Source organism: Rhinoraja longicauda, chromosome 17 (genome assembly GCF_053455715.1).
Source record: "Rhinoraja longicauda isolate Sanriku21f chromosome 17, sRhiLon1.1, whole genome shotgun sequence".
In the NCBI taxonomy this organism is placed as follows: domain Eukaryota; kingdom Metazoa; phylum Chordata; class Chondrichthyes; order Rajiformes; family Arhynchobatidae; genus Rhinoraja; species Rhinoraja longicauda.
The window spans coordinates 45,623,263-45,649,435 of record NC_135969.1 but is presented as its reverse complement, the minus strand read 5'-3'; the positions used below and the strand labels follow the sequence as shown (position 1 = coordinate 45,649,435).

Here is a 26,173-nt window from a genome sequence, read left to right as displayed (position 1 = left end):
ATAATCGTTCACAATTAATTACTGCCACACTACTTGGGGAGCAACCATTCCCCCAGCTTGTAGAGGTTTGTCGAGTCCACGTCACACAGTACGGAAACTGGCCCTTCGGCCCAACGCACGCATGCTCGCCAAGATGTACCAGACCATACGATAGAACTTTAATCATCCCAGCAGGGAAATTGATCAGTGAACAGACATAAAACACACAAAATACATGAAAGATGAAATTAAAGTGAAGAGTGGAAAGGCAGGGGGATGTGCAAAGATTGGGTGGGGTGAGTCTCAGTCTACCCCACCACAGAACGGGGAAGAGTTGTACAGTTGATAGCCAGTGCTGTGGAAAAGGTGATAACGGCTTCTACAGACAACGAAAATCAACAGGACAGCAATGAAACTAGCACGATGACTAGGGTGTGGCAAGAACGTCATCCATCCATGTTCTCCACAGATGCTGCCTGACCTGCTGAGTTACTCCAGCACTCTGTGAAACGTCACCTATCCATGTTCTCCACAGATGCTGCCTGACCTGCTGAGTTACTCCAGCACTCTGTGCCTCTCTTCGGTTTAAACCAGCATCTGCAGTTCCTTCCTACACATTTTGTGGGGACAAATGGTTGTCAGAGCGAGCTGTTGCTAATTGGCACTGTTCCTTCTCTGCTTTGCACTCATCATGGGAACATCGCCATGTGCAATGCAGACAGGACTCATCATTTGGCTTCCACACCATGCCAGAAATGTCATCTGTGCATTTACACCCAAGGGCCTTGGTCCATTAGATACGATACGATACACTAGAACTTTATTTATCCCAGGAGGGAAAAACATCTGCCAACAGTCATAAAACCCAAAATACACAAAACCCAAAATACATGAAATTAAAGTGATGTGTGGAAAGTCCAGGATGGGGGACGTGCAAAGATTGTGGTGTGGGGGGGGTGGGTCAGTCTCAGTCTCAGTCTCAGTCTCAGTCTCAGTCTCAGTCTCAGTCTCAGTCTCAGTCTCAGTCTCAGTCTCAGTCTCAGTCTCAGTCTCAGTCTCAGTCTCAGTCTACCCCACGACACAAGGGGGAGGAGTTGTACAGTTTGATAGCCACAGGGAAGAAGGATCTCCTGTGGCGTTCTGTGCTGCATCTTAGTTTTAGAGATACAGCGCGGAAACAGGCCCTTCGGCCCACTGGGTCCGTGCCGCCCAGCGATCCCCGCACACTCACACTATCCTACACACACTAGGGGCAATTTTTACATTTGCCCAGCCAATTAACCTACAAACCTGTGTGACTTCAGAGTGTGGGGGGAAACAGAAGATCTTGGAGAAAATCCACGCAGGTCACGGGGAGAACGTGCAAACTCCGTACAGACAGCACCCGTAGTCAGGATTGAACGTGAGTCTCCGGTGCTGCATTCGCTGTAAGGCAGCAACTCTACCGCTGCGCCACCGTGTCACTGATTGTGCACAAACCAGACTCCCAATGCCTCTCTGCCTGGTTGTGTTCATGTTAGAAACAGCTGTTGCACATTGACCCAGCAGTGACTGTACGATCAGCTCCCCATACTCTGGCACTGCACTGGGCAGTGTGTGCTGGGACTGTACTGGGCAGTGTGTGCTGGGACTGTACTGGGCAGTGGGCAGTGGGCAGTGGGCACTGGGCAGTGTGTGCTGGGTCTGCAGTGGGCAGTGGGCAGTGGGCAGTGTGTGCTGGGTCTGCAGTGGGCAGTGTGTGCAGTGTGTGCTGGGACTGCAGTGGGCACTGTGTGCTGGGACTGTATTGGGCAGTGTGTGCTGGGACTGTATTGGGCAGTGTGTGGTGGGACTGCACCAGGCAGTGCGTGCTGGGTCTGCAGTGGGCAGTGTGTGCAGTGTGTGCTGGGACTGCACCAGGCAGTGTGTGCTGGGACTGCAGTGGGCACTGTGTGCTGGGACTGCAGTGTGCAATGTGTGCTGGGTCTGCAGTGGGCACTGTGTGCAGTGTGTGCTGGGTCTGCAGTGGGCACTGTGTGCTGGGACTGCAGTGTGCAGTGTGTGCTGGGACTGCAGTGGGCACCGTGTGCTGGGACTGCAGTGGGCAGTGTGTGCAGTGTGTTGTGTCACTGCACCAGGCAGTGTGTGCTGGGACTGCACCAGGCAGTGTGTGCTGGGTCTGCAGTGGGCACTGTGTGCTGGGTCTGCAGTGGGCACTGTGTGCAGTGTGTGCTGGGTCTGCAGTGGGCAGTGTGTGCTGGGTCTGCAGTGGGCAGTGTGTGCTGGGACTGCAGTGGGCAGTGTGTGCTGGGTCTGCAGTGGGCACTGTGTGCTGGGACTGCACCAGGCAGTGTGTGCTGGGACTGCAGTGGGCACTGTGTGCTGGGGCTGCAGTGGGCAGTGTGTGCTGGGACTGCAGTGGGCACTGTGTGCTGGGACTGCACCAGGCAGTGTGTGCTGGGACTGCAGTGGGCAGTGTGTGCTGGGTCTGCAGTGGGCACTGTGTGCTGGGACTGCACCAGGCAGTGTGTGCTGGGACTGCAGTGGGCAGTGTGTGCTGGGTCTGCAGTGGGCACTGTGTGCTGGGACTGCACCAGGCAGTGTGTGCTGGGACTGCAGTGGGCAGTGTGTGCTGGGTCTGCAGTGGGCACTGTGTGCTGGGACTGCACCAGGCAGTGTGTGCTGGGACTGCAGTGGGCACTGTGTGCTGGGTCTGCAGTGGGCACTGTGTGCAGTGTGTGCTGGGACTGCACCAGGCAGTGTGTGTTTGCTTCTCGTTGGCAAGGCTGGCCCTCACTATCGTTGCTAATTGAAAGTGCATCTGTTGTGAACCTCAAGCCGGGCGACTGCATGACCAACCATCGTTACCATCCCTGCTTCAGTGTCCTCACAGGCCATTTGAAAACCAGACACAATGCTGGCTGCATGTGCCGGGATGACTGATGGCGTGATAATGCAGCCAAACACACTGGGGTAGCAGACTGGCAACATAGTGATCCCGTCAGTGGGGCTAGTATTGACAGGCCGGGGTTTGGAGATGTGGCTTCCACACCCACCAGAACTCCGCACCAATTCCAATTTAGTTAATTAAATAAATCCGTGGGCGGTTGTCATGAAGACCCGGGCGAACTGATGGAAAAACACGGACACGAGAGACTGCAGATGCTGGGATCGGGAGCAAAGCACAGAGTGCTGGAGGAACTCACGGTGGCGCAGCGGTAGAGTTGCTGCCTTACAGCAAATGCAGCGCCGGAGACCCAGGTTCCATCCCGACTACGGGCGCCGTCTGTACAGAGTTTGTACGTTCTCCCCGTGACCTGCGAGGGTTTTCTCTGAGTTCTTCGGTTTCCTCCAGCACACCAAAGACGTGCAGGTTAATTGGCTTGGTAAACGTAAAAATTGTCCCTAGTGTGTGTAGGATAGTGTTAATGTGCGGGGACCGCTGGGCGGTGCGGACCCAGTGGGCCGAAGGGCCTGTTTCCGCGCTGTATCTCTAAACTCTAAACTCTAAACTCAGTGGGTCAGGCAGCGTCTGTGGAGGGAGTGGACGCATGACGTTTTAGGTCAGGGATTACGGGGAGAAGGCAGGAGAATGGGGTTAGGAGGGAGAGATAGATCAGCCATGATTGAATGACGGAGTAGACTTGATGGGCCGAATGGCCTAATTCTGCTCCTATCAGTTAAGATGTTATGAAACGTTGTGTGTCCATTCTCTCCACAGATGTACAAATGGCAAAGCACATTTGTTGGTACTTGGTCCAATAATGTAAGTGCTCAGATCACTGGCACCATGCCCGTGGCAGCTGAACTCCATACTGCCCCTTCATTGGTGACTATCCCTTTGCCTCCACAGATGCTGCTTGACCCACAGAGTTCCTGCAGCTGTTTGTTGTCGTTCCAGATTTCTGCAGTCCCTCCTGTTTTTTTTATTCACCTGCACTGTCTGGTCTGAGTTTAGTTTATTGTCACGTGTACCGAGCGAGGTACAGTGAAAAGCTTCTGTTGCGCTCTAACCAGCCAGCGCAAAGACAATACACGATTACAATCGAGCCGTCCACAGTGTACAGATACATGATAAGGGAATAACGTTTAGTGCAAGGTAAAGCCTTGGTCAGTTTACTGTAAAACTGTATAAGAAGATAACTGCAGATGCTGGTACAAATCAAAGGTATTTATTCACAAAATGCTGGAGTAACTCAGCAGGTCAGGCAGCATCTCGGGAGAGAAGGAATGGGTGACGTTTCGGGTCGAGACCCTTCTTCAGAATGTAAAACTGTGAACGGTTCATTTGCAGAGTTCCAATAGGACGTGACTTTGGAACCAAGGTGTGCATCTGAGCACTTCCATGGAGATGAGAGCCGTCAGAGTCTGCCCTTTATAGCCTTGCTCCTGCTTCGGTCTGCCCCTGCCAATCCATTCTGAAGTCATCTGCTCGTATTCTGTTCAAAAGCAGACGGCTGAGAAGTGCTAACGTGCCAAGTTCTAATTCCTTGTCAGACTCCAAATTCCCAGAACATTCAGCTCACTGAATTTAGGTCAACTCAACTCCAAAATATCTTCTGCTGCATCTTCATAAGGTCATGTGAAAGGAACAGAATTAGGCCATTCGGTCCATCAAGTCTACTTCTACTCATTCAATCATCGCTGATCTATCTCTCCCTCCTAACCCCATTCTCCTGCCTTCTCCCTGTAGCCCCTGACACCCGTATTGGATTGGAAAGGATGTGGGGAGAAGGCAGGAGAGTGGGGTTGAGAGGGATAGATTCTGCCATGATCGATGGGCCAGAATGGGCGAATTTTGCTCCTCTGTTTTATGATCTCATGGTTTCTGTTACAGGGAATTATTAATGAATATATTGTCATATCTGCACAGACATTGTGGGCCGAAGGGCCTGCTCCTATATTGCACTGTTCTATCTCAAACTTAAATCTGTGATCAATATTGAAACAAATAAAGTTGCAATTATACTTCAGGAAATGAATGATAGTAAAAAGAGTTCCATGTCAATAATTATTTACCCTTGGCAGTGATTTTGAGATAGAAAATGTCATGCTACATTATGGAAAGGTTGAGAAAAAGTCCATTGAATTTTTACATATCTATTGATATGGCGGAGTAGACTTGATGGGCCGAATGGCCTAATTCTGCTCATATCACTTATGACCTTATGACCAGTCAACAAACTATCAATATCCGCTTTAAAAATACCCATTGACTTGGCCTCCACTGCCGTCTATGGCAATGGATTCCACAGATTCACCACCCTTGGCGGCACGGTGGCGCAGCGGTAGAGTTGCTGCCTTACAGTGAATGCAGCGCCGGAGACCCGGGTTCGATCCCGATTATGGGCGCTGTTTGTACAGAGTTTGTACGTTCTCCCCGTGACCTGCGTGGGTTTTCTCTGAGATCTTCGGTTTCCTCCCACACTCCAAAGACGTGCAGGTTTGTAGGTTAATTGGCTGGGCAAATGTAAAAATTGTCCCTAGTGTGTGTGGAGGATAGTGTTAGTGTGTGGGGATCGCAGGTCGGCGCGGACCAGGTGGGCCGAAGGGCCTGTTTCCGCGCTGTATCTCTAAACTAAACTAAACTAAACTAAACCCTCTAGCTAAAGAAACTCCTCCTCATCTCTTTTGTAAGTGTCTAATCGAGCTTCTCTGTCTTGCAGGTGCGTATATTTGCTTATTTGATCGGACGGGAAACTGTATTTTCTGAAAATCTGAAATGGATGGCGTGTGCAAATAAAGGTTTGTATCTGATATTTGCATCGAAATTGTCAATAAATGATCTAAATTTGCTGCCGGCTGGATAAGCAGCTGAGCAACTATGTTCTGTGATGTTGTGTCTGAGCTCTGCATAACAATAAGATTTATTACCTGGATGAGATGGCGGAGGTTCCTCATGTGAAAGATTAACACACGTACGTATGTGAAGACATGGACCCATGATTGTTCCCTGGTCATCAACATAATGCTGATGTTCTGTGGGTGCAGGGCACTGCGTACATTGGCTGGTCATCACAACACTATATATATGCTATATATGAATATATATATATATATATATATATATATATATGTGCAGATATATATTGCATATATATACAATACAATACAATACAATACAATATATCTTTATTGTCATTGTACCCAGGGGTACAACGAGATTGGGAATGCGCCTCCCATACGATGCAATAATTTAAGTAATTTAGACAACAGCAACCCAACGAAATGAAACAATTGTAACAGTTTTTAGACAGGGTAAAGTGCAAGTTGATCTATGCGTTGTGGCCATCCGGCTCAGCAGGACCGGTTCATAGCAGCTATGGCCCTGGGGATGAAGCTGTTCCTGAGTCTGGAGGTGCGGGCGTAGAATGCCTTGTATCGTCTGCCCGATGGAAGGAGTTCGAACAGACTGTTGCAGGGGTGTGAAGAGTCTTTGTGGATGCTGGTGGCTTTTCTGAGGCATCGTGTGTTGTAGATGCCCTCCAAGTCTGGTAGCTGTGTTCCGATGGCCCTCTGAGCTCTATGGACTACCCGCTGTAGAGCTTTCCTTTCTGCCTCCGTGCAGCTGAGGTACCACACAAGGATTCCATGCGTTAGGATGCTCTCTATGGTGCAGCGGTAGAATGTCGTCAGCAGCTGTTGGGGTAGACCAGACTTCTTCAGTGTTCTTAGGTAGAACAGTCGTTGCTGTGCCTTCTTGACCAGTGCAGCAGTGTTATTGGACCATGTTAGGTCCTCCGAAATGTGAGTGCCCAGAAACTTGAAGCTGGACACTCTCTCCACACTGTCCCCGTTGATAAAGATCGCGGCGTATTCCCCGTTATGTGACCTACGGAAGTTGATGATCAGCTCCTTGGTCTTGGTGGTATTTAGGGACAGGTTGTTATCCGAGCACCAGTCCGCCAGGTTCTGTACCTCCGCTCTATAATTATGCCATATATATGCCTATACCATGGCATATTTTAGGCCATAAACTAAACTATGGCCTCTGGAAATACCAGGCTGGTTGCCAAAATGGGCTTCTTTCTTCTCTGCTTTCTTGTGGTTCATTAGAACAGTAGATGAGTGAATTTTGTAGAACAGAGCAAACACATCATAAGCTAACAAACAGTACAGGTAGGGAGCATATTCATCTTACAGTACGTGTCACATTGAACAAGCCAGCTGTAACATTGAAAACTGCAGAGTCGTTACAGTGATGAATGATCCCACTGCACAGTTTTAATTTACTGTCAGCTAAAGCGTGGAGATAAAACTGCAAAGACCTCCTTCACCCTGAGAATGTGCCATCGCTTTCTGTGATAACAAGTCCCGTTACACAAGTGTGTAGGAAGGAACTGCAGATGCTGGCTTAAATCGAAGACAGACACAAAATGCTGGAGTAACTCAGCGGGACAGGCAGCATCTCTGGAGGGAAGGAATGGGTGATGTTTTGGGTCAAGACCCTTCGTCTGAAGTAGGGTCTTGACCCGAAACGTCATCCATTCATTCTCTCCAGAAATGCTGCGTGTCCCGCTGAGTTACTCCAGCATTGTGTGTCTATCTCCCATTACACAAGTCACTGGCAAACTCCGGTTTGTATGACGGTGTATAATTTGTTGCAGATTCATTCTGTTTGGACCGAACCGGTTAGTGCCGTGGTGAATCTGTGGAATTCATTGCCACAGACGGCAGTGGAGGCCAAGTCAATGGGTATTGTTAAGGCAGAGGTAGATAGATTCTTGATTAGTGCGGGTGTCAGGGGTTATGGGGAGAAGGCAGGAGAATGGGGTTAGGAGGGAGAGATAGATCAGCCATGGTTGAATGGTGGAGGAGACTTGAGACTTGGGCCGAATGGCTTAATTCTGCTCCTGTCATTTATAAGCGCTAAACCAAGTTGTCTTGCAGACAAGAAAGCCGTCACTCAGGGGGGTATGAACCGCTGTTCCACCCCAGTACAGGATAACCAGTCAATGAATGCAGCACTGGACGTGTCCAGGGTAACATTCAGTAAAAAACATTTCTCCACTATCCAATGTAGACAACAGGTACTGCAGATGCTGGTTTACAATAAAAATGTGCTGGAGTAACTCAGCGGGTCAGGCAGCATCTGTGGAGAACATGGATAGGTGACGTTTCACAGAGTGCTGGAGTAACTCAGTGGGTCAGGCAGCATCTGTGGAGAACATGGATAGGTGACGTTTCACAGAGCGCTGGAGTAACTCAGCGGGTCAGGCAGCATCTGTGGAGAACATGGATAGGTGACGTTTCACAGAGTGCTGGAGCGCTCCTCCTCCAGGAGGATGAGGGGTGATCTTATAGAGGTGTATAAAATCATGAAAGGAATAGATTGGGTTGATGCACAGAGTCTCTTGCCCAGAGTAGGGGAATCGAGGACCAGAGGACATAGGTTTAAGGTGAGGGGGAAAAGATTTAATAGGAATCTGAGGGGTAATGTTTTCACACAGAGGGTGGTGGGTGTATGGAACGAGCTGCCAGAGGAGGTAGTTGAGGCTGGGACTATCCCACCATTTAAAAAACAGTTAGACAGGTACATGGATAGGACAGGTTTGGAGGGATATAGACCAAACGTGGGCAGGTGGGACTAGTGTAGCTGGGACATGTTGGCCGGTGTGGGCTAGTTGGGCTGAAGGGCCTGTTTCCACACTGTATCACTCTGTGAAGGGCCTGTTTCCACACTGTATCACTCGATGGCTCTATTAGTTGCTGCCGCACAGCACCAGAGACTCGGGTTCGGTCCCGACTATGGGCGCTGTCTGTACGGAGTTTGTACCTTCTCCCTGTGACCTGCGTGGGTTCTCTCCGGGTGCTCCGGTTTCCCCCCACACCTCAAAGACGTGCAGGTTTGTAGGTTAATTGGCCCTATGTTAACTGTAGGATTGAGCTAGTTTGCGGGGATTGCTGGTCGGCGTGGATTCTGTGGGCCGAGGGGCCTGTGTCCACGCTGTGCCTCTAAACTAGACTAGGTCATGATCTCAACTCCTTATTAAAGTGGAGACTTGTTATGAAGGTCCCATTGGTGATCTGTGATGGCAGTGAGGAGGAGGCAGTCACTGATGCAGGAAATCCCCGGAACAACCCTCCTGATGCATCAACTATTAAGCTAAAGGAATAAGAAATAAAGGCATCACAATCTATCAGCCCAAAAGGGCAGCACGGTGGCGCAGCGGTAGAGTTGCTGCCTCACAGCGAATGCAGCGCCGGAGACCCGGGTTCCATCCCGACTACGGGTGCTGTCTGTACGGAGTTTGTACGTTCTCCCCGTGACCTGCGTGGGTTTTCTCCGAGATCTTCGGTTTCCTCCCACACTCCAAAGACGTACAGGTTTGTAGGTTAATTGGCTTGGTAAATGTAAGAATTGTCCCTAGTGTGTGTAGGATAGTGTTCGTGTGCGGGGATCGCTGGCGGCGCGGACCCGGTGGGCCGAAAGGGCCTGTTTCTGCACTGTATCTCTAAACTAAACTAAACTAAAAATTCCACTCTGAATATTTAACTGGGATGCATTAAAATTGCATCTAGCTGTGATGCATCAGACGTTGTCCATGTTACACTTGATCACGTCTGTGATGCATCAGACGTTGTCCATGTTACACTTGACCGAATCACAGATTTCATTGTATCCTGCACCATTTTGCACCCTTTTGCAGATAAAGAGTGGTGTTGGGATGTAATTTTAAGTTTTCAGATGTCATTTTGTATTCATGCATTTGGGGTTTTGAGCGGAGATGATCTTGCTCTGACCCTGGTCTACATTGCCCTGACCCTGGTCTACATTGCCCTGACCCTAGTCTACATTGCCCTGACCCTGGTCTACATTGCCTTGACCCTAGTCTACATTGCTCTGAACCTGGTCTACATTGCCCTGACCCTGGTCTACATTGCCCTGACCCTGGTCTACATTGCCCTGACCCTGGTCTACATTGCCCTGACCCTGGTCTACATTGCCCTGACCCTGGTCTACATTGCCCTGACCCCTGGTCTACATTGCCCTGACCCTAGTCTACATTGCCCTGACCCTGGTCTACATTGCCCTGACCCCTGGTCTACATTGCCCTGACCCCTGGTCTACATTGCCCTGACCCTGGTCTACATTGCCCTGACCCTGGTCTACATTGCCCTGACCCTGGTCTACATTGCCCTGACCCTAGTCTACATTGCCCTGACCCTGGTCTACATTGCCCTGACCCTGGTCTACATTGCCCTGACCCTGGTCTACATTGCCCTGACCCTGGTCTACATTGCCCTGACCCTAGTCTACATTGCCCTGACCCTGGTCTACATTGCCCTGACCCTGGTCTACATTGCCCTGACCCTGGTCTACATTGCCCTGACCCTCGTCTACATTGCCCTGACCCTGGTCTACATTGCCCTGACCCTGGTCTACATTGCCCTGACCCTGGTCCACATTGCCCTGACCCTAGTCTACATTGCCCTGACCCTGGTCTACATTGCCCTGACCCTGGTCTACATTGCTCTGACCCTAGTCTACATTGGCCTGACCCTGGTCTACATTGCTCTGACCCTGGTCTACATTGCCCTGACCCTGGTCTACATTGCCCTGACCCCTGGTCTACATTGCCCTGACCCCTGGTCTACATTGCCCTGACCCTGGTCTACATTGCCCTGACCCCTGGTCTACATTGCCCTGACCCTGGTCTACATTGCCCTGACCCTGGTCTACATTGCCCTGACCCTAGTCTACATTGCCCTAACCCTGGTCTACATTGCCCTGACCCTGGTCTACATTGCCCTGATCCTGGTCTACATTGCCCTGGGTGGCCATCTTGTGGTGATACACTTTGGGCAGCATTGTCTACCTGCCATCGTAAACCCAGACTGTACATTTCCTTCATCATTCCTCAATGTTTGTCATTGATTATTAGTTTAGTTTGGTTTAGTTTTGGAGTAGTTGCCAACTATCTCACTCCCAAACACGGGACAAGATGACGTCACCGCCCCGCGCCCCACGTGACCTCACCCAGCCAGCGGCCACATGCTCCCGCTCCACCAATGGTGGCCGCCCGGGCCGGGAGGCGGGTTGCTACACAACCTCCGCTAGGCGAACACACTCGGTCGCGCTCCCCGAACACACTCCGTTAGCCTACACCGTCCCGGCCTACAGCGGCCCGCGGGCCTAATACGGGACAAGGGCGGTCCCGTGCGGGACAAACCAATTTAGCCCAAAATACCGGATGTCCCGGCTAATACGGGACAGTTGGCAAACCTGGTTTAGAGATACAGCACGGGAACAGGCCCTTCGGCCCACTGAGTCCGTACCGACCTGTGATCCTGCACGCTAACACTATCTTACACAGACAAAGGACAATTTTACATTTATACCAAGCCAATTAACCTACAAACCTGCACGTCTTTGGAGTGTGGGAGGAAACCGGAGCACCCGGAGAAAACCCACGCAGGTCACAGGGAGAACGTACAAACTCCGCACAGACAGCACCCGTAGTCGGGATGGAACCCGGGTCTCTGGAGCTGTGAGGCAGCAGCTCTACCCGCTGCTCCACCGTGCCGGCCTGCTGTTCCATCTGATATTTTCCATTTTATCTCCCATGTTTTTTTATGTTCCTCTCTGCTGTTGTAATGATTGGTCAGAGTACCAGCTGTAGAGCAGGAGGTGCTGGAAAGGCTGGCTGGCGTTTGGATGCGTTTATTCCTGCTCTGCAGGAATCCCTTAAGGGGTTGGACAGGCTAGATGCAGGAAGATTGTTCCCGATGTTGGGGAAGTCCAGAACAAGGGGTCACAGTTTAAGGATAAGGGGGAAGTCTTTTAGGACCGAGATGAGAAAGTTTTTTTACACACAGAGAGTGGTGAATCTGTGGAATTCTCTGCCACAGAAGGTAGTTGAGGCCAGTTCATTGGCTATATTTAAGAGGGAGTTAGATGTGGCCCTTGTGGCTAAAGGGATCAGAGGGTATGGAGAGAAGGCAGGTACGGGATACTGAGTTGGATGATCAGCCATGATCATATTGAATGGCGGTGCAGGCTCGAAGGGCCGAATGGCCTACTCCTGCACCTATTTCCTATGTTTCTATGTTTCTATGTGTGTGTGTGTACGTGTGTGTGTGTACGTGTGTGTGTACGTGTGTGTGTGCGTGTGTGTGTGTGTGTGTGCGTGTGTGTGTGTGTGTGTGTACGTGCGTGAGTGTGTGCGTGTGTGCGTGTGTGTGTGTGTGCGTGCGTGCGTGCGTGCGTGCGTGTGTGTCTGTGTGTGTGTGTGTACGTGTGTGTGTGTGCGTGCGTGCGTGCGTGCGTGTGTGTGTGTCAGTGTGTGTGTGTGTGTGTGCGTGCGTGCGTGCGTGCGTGCGTGCGTGCGTGCGTGCGTGTGTGTGTGTGTGTGTGTGTCAGTGTGTGTGTGTGTGTGTGTGCGTGTGTTTGTTCTTCAGCAGTGAGTGGGGTGACAGTTGAAAGGTTTTCACTCTGTCTGAACTCTGACTGTTTTAGGATATTTCACTCAGATCTCCACGCTGGCCGATGTGCAGGAGAACATAATGGAGTACCTGCACGTTCTCAGCAGACCCAAGGTCATCGACCAGGAGCACGACATCGTGTGGACAGAAGCCTACGTGGACAGCACTGTAAGTTCCCTTCACACGTCCCCACACCACCAACAACCAAGCTGCTGTAACCACTCCCAGATATTGCCCCAACCAATGTATGGAACGAAGCAAGCTGTCCTTTAAACAACGGGATAACTCATGTTAAAGGAACGCCACCTGCTTCCACAAGCCTATAGTTATCCCGCCAAGAAACGTTGGAGTAAATGGTGCAGGAAGGAACTGCAGATGCTGATTTACACCAAACATACACACAAAGTGCTGGAGTAACTCAGCGGGTCAGGCAGCATCTGTGGAGAACATGGATAGGTGACGTTTCACATAGTGCTGGAGTAACTCAGCGGGTCAGGCAGCATCTGTGGAGAACATGGATAGGTGACGTTTCACATAGTGCTGGAGTAACTCAGCGGGTCAGGCAGCATCTGTGGAGAACATGGATAGGTGACGTTTCACATAATGCTGGAGTAACTCAGCGGGTCAGGCAGTATCTGTGGAGAGACAGAATTAGGAGTGTTTCATTGTCGTGTGTCCCAGATAGAACAATGACATCCCTACTTGCAGCAGCACAACACAATATATCAACTTAGTGCACTGTAAATAACATAATAAACGAGAAAAAAAGTTCAGTGTGTGTGTGTACATGGAGATTGTAGTGTAGTGATGGCTTTAGAGTCATTGTGTCATAGTCACCGAGTGATACAGTGTGGAAACAGGCCCTTCGGCCCAATTTGCCCACACCAGCCAACATGTCCCAGCTACACTAGTCCCACCTGCCTACACTTGGTCCATATCCCTCCACACCTGTCCTATCCATGTACCTGTCTAACTGTTTCTTAAATATTGGGATGGGAATGAGGAAGAGACTTTCACTTCCTCTGAAAGTCTGAAGAAGGGTCCCGACCTGAAACGTCACCCATTCTCTTTCTCCACAGATGCCGCCTGACCCGCTGAGTTACTCCAGCACTCTGTGTCTATCTTCTCTTTGAGTAAATGGTCCATTTTCCAAACTATGTTCCCATGTCATTGATTTTATCACTGAAGTTGTGTTTTTAATTATTCCGGTTTATATATGACTGTTTACTGCATGTGTGGAAATGTTTGAATAATCAGAGGGATTCACTTCACAATGGTTTCAGGGTGGCACAGCTGGTAGAGCAGTTCCCCCACAGCACCTGATACCGGTTCGATCCTGACTTCGGGTGGTGTCTGTGTGGAGCTAATACGTTCTCCCTGTGACCGAGTGGGTTTCTGGATGCACTGATTTCCTCCATTCAAGGACATGTGGGTTAGTAGATTAATGGGAGAGTTTAGTGGGAGAGTCTAGGACCAGAGGGCACAGCCTCAGAATAAAAGGACGTTCCTTTAGGAAGGAGATGAGGAGGAATGTCCTTAGTCAGAGAGTGGTGAATCTATGGATTTATTGCCACAGAGGGCTGTGGAGGCCAAGTGGATATTTGTGTGGCAGAGATAGATAGGTTCTTGATTAGTACGGGTGTCAGGGGTTACGGGGAGATGGCAGGAGAATGGGGTTAGGAGGGAGAGATAGATCAGCCATGATTGAATGGTGGAGTAGACTTGATGGGCCAAATGGCCTAACTCTACTCCTGTCACTTACAAACTCCACACAGACAGCAGCCGAGGTCAGATGGAACCCAGGTCTCCGGCACTGTGAGGCAACTGCTCTACCAGATGCCCTGACCTCCACCCTAGGTCAGGCTGGAACCCAGGTCTCCAGCACTGTGAGGCAACTGCTCTACCAGATGCCCTGACCTCCACCCGAGGTCAGGCTGGAACCCAGGTCTCCGGCACTGTGAGGCAACTGCTCTACCAGATGCCCTGAGAATTCTTGTTTTTAGAAGACACTTGTTTAAAGTCTCAACTGGAAGCTGTTTCATTTTCTACAGTGTTTTATAGATTTACTTATTTAAAAGTAAAACAGTTCCAGGGAATAGCATTTCAAACAGATGTATAGACCTATCATCAAGGCACTTTATGAGTTCTCAATAAATAAGGATGCAGTAACTTTCTGGAGCGGCTGTGAATATCTGCAGGATCAGAGGTCCATTAAAAGATTATGTCTTGTTAAGTGGACAAGAAAGTGCCATTAATTGTTAAACAGGTACACTTGGCTAAACAGGTGATGCTTTGTTCTCACCAGTACCACCACCCAGTCAATACCATTTAATTGTCACATGGTAACCAGTTAGTTTGGTCAACCTTGTTGGGCAGGTGTGGACTTGCAGCAGTAGGTCTGAAGCTTGGAGATGGGAAAGTTTGTGAAAACATTTACTTCAATGTGCCAAAGCTGATTGAACGTTAGTTATCCTGTGCTTAGAGTAAGTTGCTGCAGAATAACCCACGAAACGTATCAGAATATCCAAGATTTGTCTGTTTGTTTATATCTTACTTTGAACATGTAAAACGAAAAAAGATAAAAACAAAACAAAGTAACAATAAAATGAAATGAACGATATAAACCTACACACAACTCAATGAATAAATTCTCATAAATAACACAAATTAAATCTTACATGTTCAAAAAGGCGTAGGAGGAAGTATACACTTATTTATTCCTACCCCTTCTCTGCTACTTGACACTTAATTCACAAACTTTATCTCATCTACACGATGAAAAGTATATTGAGTGTCACTCGGGACATAGAAACATGAGAATGGTGGATCTTGCAGAAGCTGAAGAAAGCTAAAGACAAACTTACTGTTAGCTTCTACGGCATTTTGGATCAGGGTGAAACTGATTAATTGGGTGTGTTATAAATGTGGAAAACATTTATCCTGCCGACACAATTTGACCCAAACACCTCCAAAGTATCAATGTAGAAACAAGGAACTGCAGGTGCTGGTTTATCAAAAAAAGACATACAATGCTGGAGTAACTCAGCAGGTCAGGCAGCATCTCCGGAAAACGGGTAGAGGAGGTTTCAGGTCCGGACCCTTCCTTAGACTCGTAAGATCATGTGATAGAAACAGAATTAGGCCATCGTCTGCTCTCCCTCCTAACCCCATTCTCCTGCCTTCTCCCCATAACCTCTGACACCCGTACTAATCAAGAATCTATCTATCTCTGCCTTAAATATATCCACTGACTTGGCCTCCACAGCCCTTTGTGGCAAAGAATTACACAGATTCACCGCCCTCTGACTAAAGAAATTCCTGACTCAAGTTCTTCTTCAGACTCAAGTCCCCTATCCATTGTATTGTATGTTCTCCACAGATGCTGCCTGACCCGCTGAGTTACTCCAGCACTCTGTGTCTATTCATTGGCTTGCTTGCAACAAACCTGCTTGGTCCATTTCTTTACTGGGTTTTAAAGGTTCACGTGGTTTGAATTCACTTCCAGCACAGTTTCTTTTTGCAGCTTGATAACTATCTCCAAAGTGTCAGAGAGTACTGCTTTCCCGAGGCAACTCCATCCCGTGTCCGAGCTGTAACATTCATAGGGAATCTTCCCTTGGCATCCCTGACATTGTAAACTTCCCAGGAACATTCCTTTCTTGAATTGTAAACCTCTTCTAAAAAGCTCGCATTGTGGAATTGTCGGGATAAAGGCCAATTAGAGGGCAATTGTGGCGCTAGGATTTCCGTGGCCGTCAGACGGTGGCGTGCAGTATAGTACACAGGCGTTTGTGTTCAGATGTAATGAACAGCGTTGATGGAGTGCTTCCCACCAGCACAACTGACCACGGAAGTGGATTTTAATTCTAGAGCGCCTTCTTTGTGAGGCAGTTGTCACTGTGTGGTGCTGTTGACAGCAGCCCTGCCCCCTAGAGATGGGACAGGCCAGGAGTCACTTGCTTTCCTCGGTTACTCTTCCCCCACTGCCCTGCCCCCCTGCTCTGCCCCCCTGCCCTGCCCCCCTGCCCTGCCCCCCTGCCCCACTGCCCTGCCCCACTGCCCTGCCCCCCTGCCCTGCCCCACTGCCCTGCCCCCCTGCCCTGCCCCCCTGCCCTGCCCCCCTGCCCTGCCCTGCCCCCCTGCCCTGCCCCACTGCCCTGCCCCCCTGCCCTGCCCCCCTGCTCTGCCCCCCTGCCCTGCCCCCCTGCCCTGCCCCCCTGCCCCACTGCCCTGCCCCACTGCCCTGCCCCCCTGCCCTGCCCCACTGCCCTGCCCCCCTGCCCTGCCCCACTGCCCTGCCCCCCTGCCCCCCTGCCCTGCCCCCTGCCCTGCCCCCTGCCCTGCCCCACTGCCCTGTCCCCCTGCCCCCTGCCCTGCCCCCCTGCCCCCCTGCCCTGCCCCCTGCCCCCCTGCCCTGCCCCCCTGCCCCACTACCCTGCCCCCCTGCCCTGCCCCCCCTGCCCTGCCCCCCTGCCCTGCCCCCCTGCCCTGCCCCCCTACCCTGCCCCCCTGCCCTGCCCCCCTACCCTGCCCCCCTGCCCCCCTGCCCCACTACCCTGCCCCCCTGTCCTGCCCTGCCCCCCTGCCACACTACCCTGCCCCCCTGCCCCGCCCCCCTGCCCTGCCCCCCTGCCCTGCCCCCCTGCCCTGCCCCACTGCCCTGCCCCATGCTGCCGAGTCTGAACTGGCTTTATGCTGTCACGTATTAGTTTAGTATATGGTCACGTGTACCGAGGTACAGTGAAAAGCTTTATTGTTGCGTGCTATAGAAACGTAGAAAATAGGTGCAGGAGGAGGCCATTCGGCCCTTCGAGCCAGCACCGCCATTCAATATGATCATGGCTGAGCATCTAAAATCAGAACCCACTTCCTGCTTTCTCCCCATATCCCCTGATTCCGTTAACCCTAAGGGCTAAATCTAACTCTCTCTTGACAACATCCAGTGAATTGGCCTCCACTGCCTCCTGTGGCAGAGACTGAGCCTTGGTGAACCTGTGACCTGGACATGGAGCTGGCACCATGGTGAGATCAGGGTGGGCTCTGGCAGAGTACGGACCCTCAGTGGGTGAGACCGGCGACCCGTGATGGTGGGGGGCTTCTGTGCCTCATCGTCACCTCTGACCACTCTCCCAGTTGCTGCACCTGTCCTCGATCTACGTGCAGATTGGGTCCAATCCCTTCCTTCTGCTCCAAGCTGTGTGCATCTGTTTCAGACCAGTTTAGTTTGGTTTAGTTTATTGTCCCGTGTACTGAGGTACAGTGAAACACTTTAATTCCTGCTTTCTCCCCATGCCCCTTGGTTCCCTCAGCAGCCGTCAGTGTCCAGTCAGTGGCAAGACTAGAGATGATTACAATCGACCGTGCGCAGTGTACAGATACAGGAGTAGGGGGAGTGTTGCTGCTGTTGGAGTAGAGGTTTAAGAGTGGAGCAACTGTACAGAGTGATTGCAGATCCACCTCTGGGACCAGCATGCAGAGGGTCGCCTGGCCCGGGCACCATCTCCATAAATCATCAACGCAAACCCAGAGGATTTCAGTGCCTGAGATGGTTATCACCCTCAGCGAGCAGCAGTCCCAGGTACATCAGCCTGGCACATCTGGACCAGTGGAGATGAGGTTCCCCACATCTGGTCCAGTGGAGATGGGCTGCAACACATCTGGTCCAGTGGAGATGGGGTTCCCCACATCTGGTCCAGTGGAGAGGGGCTGCTACACATCTGGTCCAGTGGAGATGGGGTTCCCCACATCTGGTCCAGTGGAGAGGGGCTGCTACACATCTGTCCAGTAGAGATGGGGTTCCCCACATCTGGTCCAGTGGAGATGGGGTTCCCCACATCTGGTCCAGTGGAGAGGGACTGCTACACATCTGGTCCAGTGGTGATGGGGTTCCCCACATCTGGTCCAGTGGAGAGGGGCTGCTACACATCTGGTCCAGTGGATATGGGGTTCCCCACATCTGGTCCAGTGGTGATTAGCTTCCACACATCTGTCCAGTGCTAATGAGGTTCCCCACATCTGGTCCAGTGGAGATGGGCCTCTACACATCTGGTCCAGTGGAAATGGGCTGCTACACATCTGGTCCAGTGGAGATGGGTTGCTACACATCTGGTCCAGTGGAGATGGGGTTCTTCAGTTTGAGGAAGGGCCCAAACCTAAACTGTCATTGTCCCATTCCCCTCCGCAGATGCTGCCTGACCCAGTGAGTTGCTCCAGCACTTTGTGTTTTGAACTAGAAGCTAGGTTTTACTGCACATGGGAATTTTAATGATCTCTCTTCATTGGTGAAAAAACAAAAAGATCCTGCTGACCGGCGCTTTGTCAAAGTGCCTGGTCTGTGCGTGGTCTGTGCCCGGTCTGTGCCCGGTCTGTGCCCAGTCTGTGCCCAGTCTGTGCCCGGTCTGTGTGTGGTTTGTGCGTGGTCTGTGCCCGGTCTGTGCGTGGTCTGTGCGTGGTCTGTGTGTGGTCTGTGCCCGGTCTGTGCGTGGTCTGTGCGTGGTCTGTGCGTGGTCTGTGCGTGGTCTGTGTGTGGTCTGTGCCCGGTCTGTGCCCAGTCTGTGCCCGGTCTGTGCCCGGTCTGTGCCCGGTCTGTGTGTGGTTTGTGCGTGGTCTGTGCCCGGTCTGTGCGTGGTCTGTGCGTGGTCTGTGCGTGGTCTGTGTGTGGTCTGTGCCCGGTCTGTGCCCGGTCTGTACCCGGTCTGTACCCGGTCTGTACCCGGTCTGTGCCCGGTCTGTGTAACGGGCAAGGTGGTGCTCGTGGTCCTAGTGCGGCCGTTGTTTGTGCTCATTGCCCTCTGCCTTCCACAGCTGCCCTCCGGTACCGATCGGGTTCTGACGACCACGATCGCCATGCCTGTCTTTAGCATGAAAAGTGAGACCGTGAGTATGCCACGTGTTCGTGAAACCCACATATTGACCAAATTTGCAAATGGCAGCACGTGCAAAAACCTTTATGAACAAAGTCTAAAATGCAGCTTTTAATTTTTAAGTATTAGATTCGTCGAGATGCACAGCACAAAAACAGGGCATTCGGCCCATCTTATTCTTGCCTACTTAGTTGGCACACTAGAGCCATAGAATGATACGGCATGTAAACAGGCCCTTCGGCCCGACTTCCCCATGCTGACCAACATGCCTCATCTTCACTAGTCCCACCTGCCTGCGTTTGCCCCATATCCCTCTATACCTGTCTATCCATGTACGTCCAAATGTTACTTAAACGTTGTGATAGAACCTGCCTCAACTACCTCCTCCGGCAGCTCGTTCCACACACCCACCCCCCTCAGGTTGTCATTAAATCTTCCATTGCCCCCTCATTTTAACCCTATGACTGGAACATGGGACAGTGCAACCCAAGAGCAGGTCCTTTGGATCGCCATGTGTCCAGTCATTGGTGACGGTCAGAAAGCGGGATTCATCTCCTGGGGAATACTCATGTTGATGTTTCTGTCCTGACAGCGGGCGCAGGGCATTCTGCTGGGTGTAGTGGGCACGGATGTCCCGGTCAAGGAGCTGGTGAAGGTCATTCCAAAGTATAAGGTAAGTCTATGTGTAGGGAAGGAACTGCAGATGCCGGTTTACACCGAAGATAGACACAAAATGCTGGAGTAACTCAGCGGGTCAGGCAGCATCTCTGGAGAGAAGGCATGGGTGACATTTCGAGTCTGAAGAAGAGTCTCGACCCAAAATGTCACCCATTCCTTCTCTCCAGAGATGCTGCCTGTCCCGCTGAGTTACCCCAGCAACTGTGTCTATAAGGTAAATCTACCTAAGCATGGTTGTTGACGCGAAGGTTTCCTACAGTAATCCACCAGCCTTCACGTAGGGTGTAACATCGACAGAGGACATGTCCTTGGACTCTCTGATGTCCATGTGGATGGGTGGGAGAGCCCTCATGGCAGTTCCAGATCAATCCCCCCACCACCCCACCAATTTCATTTGTCGTCCTCTAATGTTGGGCGAGAGGATGCCAGGACAGAGCCTGGCCAGTGATAGGTGGGTACAGGTGAGGGGTGGTGGAAGCATGTTTAAGACTAGAAGACATAGGAGCAGAATTAGGCCATTCGGCCCATCAAGTCTACTCCGCCATACAATCATGGCTGATCTATTTTTCCCATTCTCCTGCCTTCTCCCAGTGACATTTGACGCCCTTACTAATCAAGAACCTATCAATCTCCACTTTAGAAAATACCCAATGTCTTGACTTCCACAGCCCTCTGTGGCAATCAATTCCACAGATTCACCACCCTCTGACTAAAGAAATTCCTCCTCATCTCCTTCCTAAAGGTCGACCTTTTATTCTGAGGCTGTGCCCTCTGGTCCTAGACTCTCCCACTAAACTCTCTCATTAATCTACTAACCCACACATCCTTGAATGGAGGAACCCAGTGCATCCAGGAGAAACCCACTCGGTCACAGGGAGAACGTATCAACTCCACACAGACACCAACCGAGGTCACCGCTGGCTGAAGGTTCGATTTATCGATAGTCCAGGTCAGAGAGGAGAAGACAGGAAGGTGTGAGATCAGGAGGGAAGAGGTGTGACGTGTAGCTGGAGGAAGGGAACAGGTGGATGGGAAGGTGGAAATAGACTTTCAATGTGTGGGAAGGAACTGCAGATGCTGGTTTAAACTGAAGATAGACACAAAGAGCTGGAGTAACTCAGCGGGTCAGGCAGCATCTCTGGAGAGAAGGAATGGGCGATGTTTCGAGTCGAGACCCTTCTTCAGAGTCTGAAAGGTCACGCATTCCTTCTCTCCAGAGACGCTGCCTGTCCCGCTGAGTTACTGCAGCTGTTTGTGTCTGTCTTAGACTTGCAATGCACTGGTGGTGAAGCAGCACTGATGGAGCCAGGGTTGGTGAGGTGTTCCCCAGCTCCAACAGTGGTTCCCCTCATGCATGTGGGAGCTTTGTACAGACCAGTCATTAACACCATTCAACTGCTCTCAGTCAGTTGAGTTTTTTGTGTTGATGGCACATTTTATAAATGTCCTTTTTTAATCGTGAAATAGTCGCTGCACATGGAAGTACTGCATCTGCTTTATTTAGTGTCGTTTAGTTGGGAGATCCAGCTTGGACCAGCGATCCCCGAACATTAACACTATCCTACACACAGGGACAATGTTCACATTTACCCAGCCAATTTACTCACGCATTTGTAAGACAGTAGACAGTAGACAATAGGTGCAGGAGGAGGCCATTCAGCCCTTCGAGCCAGCACCGCCATTCAATGTGATCATGGCTGATCATTCTCAATCAGTACCCTGTTCCTGCCTTCTCCCCATACCCCCTGACTCCGCTATCCCTAAGAGCTCTATCTAGCTCTCTCTTGAATGCAGATATGCAGTAACTTCTGCAAGAACCTTCTGGATGTTTATGTTACATTGTATTTTACGTGGCTGTGTGTCTTGTTGCTTTTTACTTAGTATGGCTGCATGGTAACTCAAATTTCAATGTACCTTAGTTGGTACACATGATGATAAATTGATCTTGAAACCTGTGTTTTGGTAAAACTGTTGGGGTTTGACGTTGAATGCCACCATTATGTGACTGTGACTGCAGCGTGATAATGTGGTCTCTGTGGTGAGGTCTGATTGCAACTTGTTGTGTGTTTGTGTTTAACGACAGCTAGGTATTCACGGGTACGCCTTCGCTATAACAAACAACGGCTACGTCCTGACACACCCCGACCTCAGGCCACCAGTAAGTCACCCTCATGTCCTTATATGTGTCGTGCAGTTGCTGTTTGTAATGTTCAAGAGCTTGAGCCGCTGTGGGCACTGGGCCTGTACTCGCTGGAGTTTAGAAGGATAAGGGGGGACCTCATTGAAACGTACAGAATAGTGAGCGGCCTGGATAGAGTGGATGTGGAGAGGATGTTCCCACTAGTGGGAGAGTCTAGGACCAGAGGGCACAGCCTCAGAATTAAAGGACGTTCCTTTAGGAAGGAGCTGAGGAGGAATTTCTTTAGTCAGAGGGTGGTGAATCTGTGGGATTCGTTGCCACAGAAGGCTGTGGAGGCCAAGTCAGTGGATATATTTAAGACAGAGATAGATGGATTCTTGATTAATACGGGTGTCAGGGTGTCAGCTTTAAGGTGAGAGAGGCAAAGTTTAAAGGAGATGTGTGGGGAATGTTTTTGTGTACAGAGGGTGGTAGGTGCCTGGAACACGCTGCCAGGGGTGGTGGTGAAGGCAGATACAGTAGTGGTGTATGAGGCCTTTGGATAGGCACTTGGAGAGAATAGAGGGATTGGATCATGTGCGGGCAGATAGGTCCTGAACTTGGCATCATGTTCAGCACAGAGGTTGTGGGCTGAAGGGCCCGTTCCTGGGCTGTACGGGTCTTTGTTGGGTGATCTATGCTGCATTGATTTAAATAGTTTACGACTATGTCTCCAAATGTCTCTGTTAATTAACATAGAAACATAGACAATGGGTGTAGGAGGAGGCCATTTGGCCCTTCGAGCCAGCACCGCCATTCATTGTGATCATGGCTGATCATCCACAATCAGTAACCCATGCCTGCCTTCTCCCCATATCCCTTGATTCCCGAGAGCTCTATCTAACTCTCTTTTAAATTCATCGAGTAATTAGGCCTCCACTGCCCTCTGTGGCAGAGAGTTCCACAGATTCACAACTCTCTGGGTGGAAAAGTTTTTTCTCACCTCAGTCCTAAATGGCCTCCCCTTTATTCTTAGACTACTGAACAATAAGTAGTGTGCAATAATCTGCTTCCACCAATTGGTAGAGCATCACCTTCCTGCAGGAAGGTTCACCTGTCCTTCCCACTGCTTCACTTTACAATCAGGTGCACCCGTGTCCTGAACACTGGTGGATGTAGATGTTGCCGTTTCCACCAGTGTGATTGCTCTGCCCTTGTTTGTACTGTGTGCGTTTGTGGAGATTGACATGTTGGTCAATTATGTGCCTTGATCTACATTGATCGCCTCTTTTCACCAGGGCCTCGAAGGGCAGAAGGATCAAACATTTCACTGAAGGTGAATGCCCATTATCATTATTGCAGTTTGGGATTTTCCACCTTCCAGTGCTCATTCCCCTTGTTGTCCTTCTCTGTCGGTGACTTTACTGTGTGAGGTTGTGGATATTTTACACACCTGGGCTGGGATCACCAGTTAAAGATTAAGCAACTGCTTAATGGGCGGCACGGTGGCACAGCGGTAGAGTTGCTGCCTTACAGCGCTTGCAGCGCCAGAGACCCGGGTTCCATCCCGACCACGGGTGCTGTCTGTACGGAGTTTGTACGTTCTCCCCGTGACCTGCGTGGGTTTTCTCCGAGATCTTTACTTTCCACCCACTCTCCAAAGACGTGCAGGTTTGCATGGTAATTGGCTTGTGTTTGTATACTTGGTACAAGTATAATTTGTCCCTAGTGTATGTAGGATAGTGTTGGTGTGTGGGGATCTCTGGTCGGTGTGGACTCGGTGGGCTGAAGGGCCTGTTTCCGCACTGTCTCTAAACTATACTAAGTGAAGACAGCCTTTTTTTGTGTTAGACTGTTCTATGTAAATTAACTTTACAACAAATCAATACATTTCTTAATTGATAAAATATCGTGAGACAATTACATTCAGCATTTGTGACGTTGGTATTGCATATTCATTTAAAAAAATGGCTCAATGCACCATAAAAACTCATTTATACCTTATTGAAAAAGTTCTCACTCTTTGAGAACTTTCTTAATAGTCAGAACAGCTGACAAACACCCATGTACTGTGGCACGGTGGTGCAGCCTTACAGTGCCAGAGACCCCGGGTTCCATCCTGACTACAGGCCTGTCTGTACGGAGTTTGTACGTTCTCCCCGTGACCTGCGTGGGTTACCTCCGGGTGATCTGGAATCCTCCCACACTCCAAAGACGTACAGGCTTGTAGGTTAATTGGCTTCTGCAAAAAAAATTGTAAACTGTCCCTAGTGTGTGCAGGATAGTGCTTGTGGATGGGGATTGCTGGTCGGCATGGACTCGGTGGGCAGAAGGGCCTGTTTCCATGCTGTATCTCTGAGCTAAACTAAATTAAACTCAACTAAGCTAAGTAGAACTCCAAATGCCTATCCATGTTCTCCAGAGATGCTGCCTGACCCACTGAGTTACTCCAGCACTCTGTGAAACGTCACCTATCCATGTTCTCCACAGATGCTGCCTGACCCGCTGAGTTACTCCAGCATGTTGTGTCTTTTTTAATATTTATATTGTACTTAGTGTCTTTGCCATAAGGAGGAACAAGGATCACGTTATTCAACAAAGCCCTCAGTACCGTTGTAATTGGGACCGTGACCTTACATGTTGCCAATGCTGATTATTTAAGGTACAGCAAGCCTCCACAATGACTCTTCCATTTAATGATTCACTAGCACGTCACATCATGAGTCTGTCCACTCAACATGATTGAGAGTCAGCTTTCAGGGGATCTACCATCGAGTTATCGTAAATCATAAACCATCGCCGATCAAGCTGCTTGTCCTGTTGAAAACACAGATTTGTATGTTTTTATTGATGAAGGTTGGGATTATAAATCAGTTGTGGAAGAACGTTCAATTTCACAGTCAGATGGCCATGATGCCAGTGATTGAGCGGTGCTGGAATCTCGAGTCCAGTCTGTACACCAGAGCATGTGTGTTGATGTACGTGCTCTCTGCAATGTCCACCCACTTCCTTCCTTCATCTCCAGTGGTCTTAGCTCTAGTCATGTCCTCTGGTAATTTGTGTTGAGATAAACTATAGCCCCCCATTAAGAACATGAATGTCCATGTGAACTTATCACATCCTGACCTGTGGACCTGTGGGGCAGCACGGTGGCACAGCGGTAGAGTTGCTGCCTCACAGCGCCAGAGACCCGGGTTCCATCCCCACTACGTGTGCTGTCTGTATGGAGTTTGTACGTTCTCCCCGTGACCTGCACGGGTTTTCTCCCGGATCCCTGGTTTCCTCCCACATTCCAAAGACGTACAAATTTGTAGGCTAATTGGTATAAATATAAATTGTCCCTAGTGTGTGCAGGATAGTGCTAGTGTGCGGGGATCGCTAGTCAGTGTGGACTCGGTGGGCCGAAGGGCCTGTTTCTCCAAACTAAACTAAACTAAAGTAAATACTGATCCTGTGTGTAGGAAAGAACTGCAGGTGATGGTTTAAACCATAGATAGACACAAAATGCTGGAGTAACTCAGCGGGTCAGGCAGCATCTCTAGAGAGAGGAAATGGGTGACGTTTCGGGTCGAGACCCTTCTTCAGACTGGTTGGGGACAAGGGAAATGAGAGATATAGACAGTGATGTGGAGAGATACAGAACAATGAATGAAAGATCTGCAAGCAAGTAACGATGATAAAGATAGTTTTAGAAGGGTCTCGACCTGAAACGTCACCCATTCCTTCACTCCAGAGATGCTGCCTGTCCCGCTGAGTTACTCCAGCTTTTTGTGTCTATCTACGATGATAAAGGAAACAGGCCACTCACTGTAAGCTGTTTGTTGGGTGCAAACGAGAAGCTGGTGGGACTTGGGTGGGGGAGGGATGGAGAGAGAGGGAATGCCGGGGCTACCTGAAGTGAGAGAAATCAATATCCATACCACTGGAATGTAAACTGCCCAAGCGAAATATGAGGTGCTGTTCCTCCACAAAACTTGCCAGCTGCCTAAACCCCAAACAAAGTCGGTCAGATTGAATCGGGATAATCTCAAAATTCCTTTCCTTACTCAAGTTGAAATCTATGGCTTTTCAATCTAGGCATTTGTGGGACGTGAGATGGTTGTAAACTATGAGAAGGAATCTGACATTA

At 50.2% G+C, this 26,173-nt stretch overlaps 1 protein-coding gene across 1 annotated transcript in view; it reads left to right on the top strand.

Annotated features, from left to right (window-relative positions):
- cacna2d3a (calcium channel, voltage-dependent, alpha 2/delta subunit 3a) overlaps positions 1 to 26,173 on the top strand; it is a 337,954-nt gene that overhangs the window by 155,256 nt on the left and 156,525 nt on the right. Inside the window, exons 11-15 of the mRNA XM_078414636.1 lie at positions 5,625 to 5,703; positions 12,419 to 12,552; positions 19,189 to 19,260; positions 19,840 to 19,920; positions 22,009 to 22,083. Of these exons, the coding sequence (XP_078270762.1) occupies positions 5,625 to 5,703; positions 12,419 to 12,552; positions 19,189 to 19,260; positions 19,840 to 19,920; positions 22,009 to 22,083 (441 nt within the window). The remainder of the gene's footprint in view (positions 1 to 5,624; positions 5,704 to 12,418; positions 12,553 to 19,188; positions 19,261 to 19,839; positions 19,921 to 22,008; positions 22,084 to 26,173) is intronic.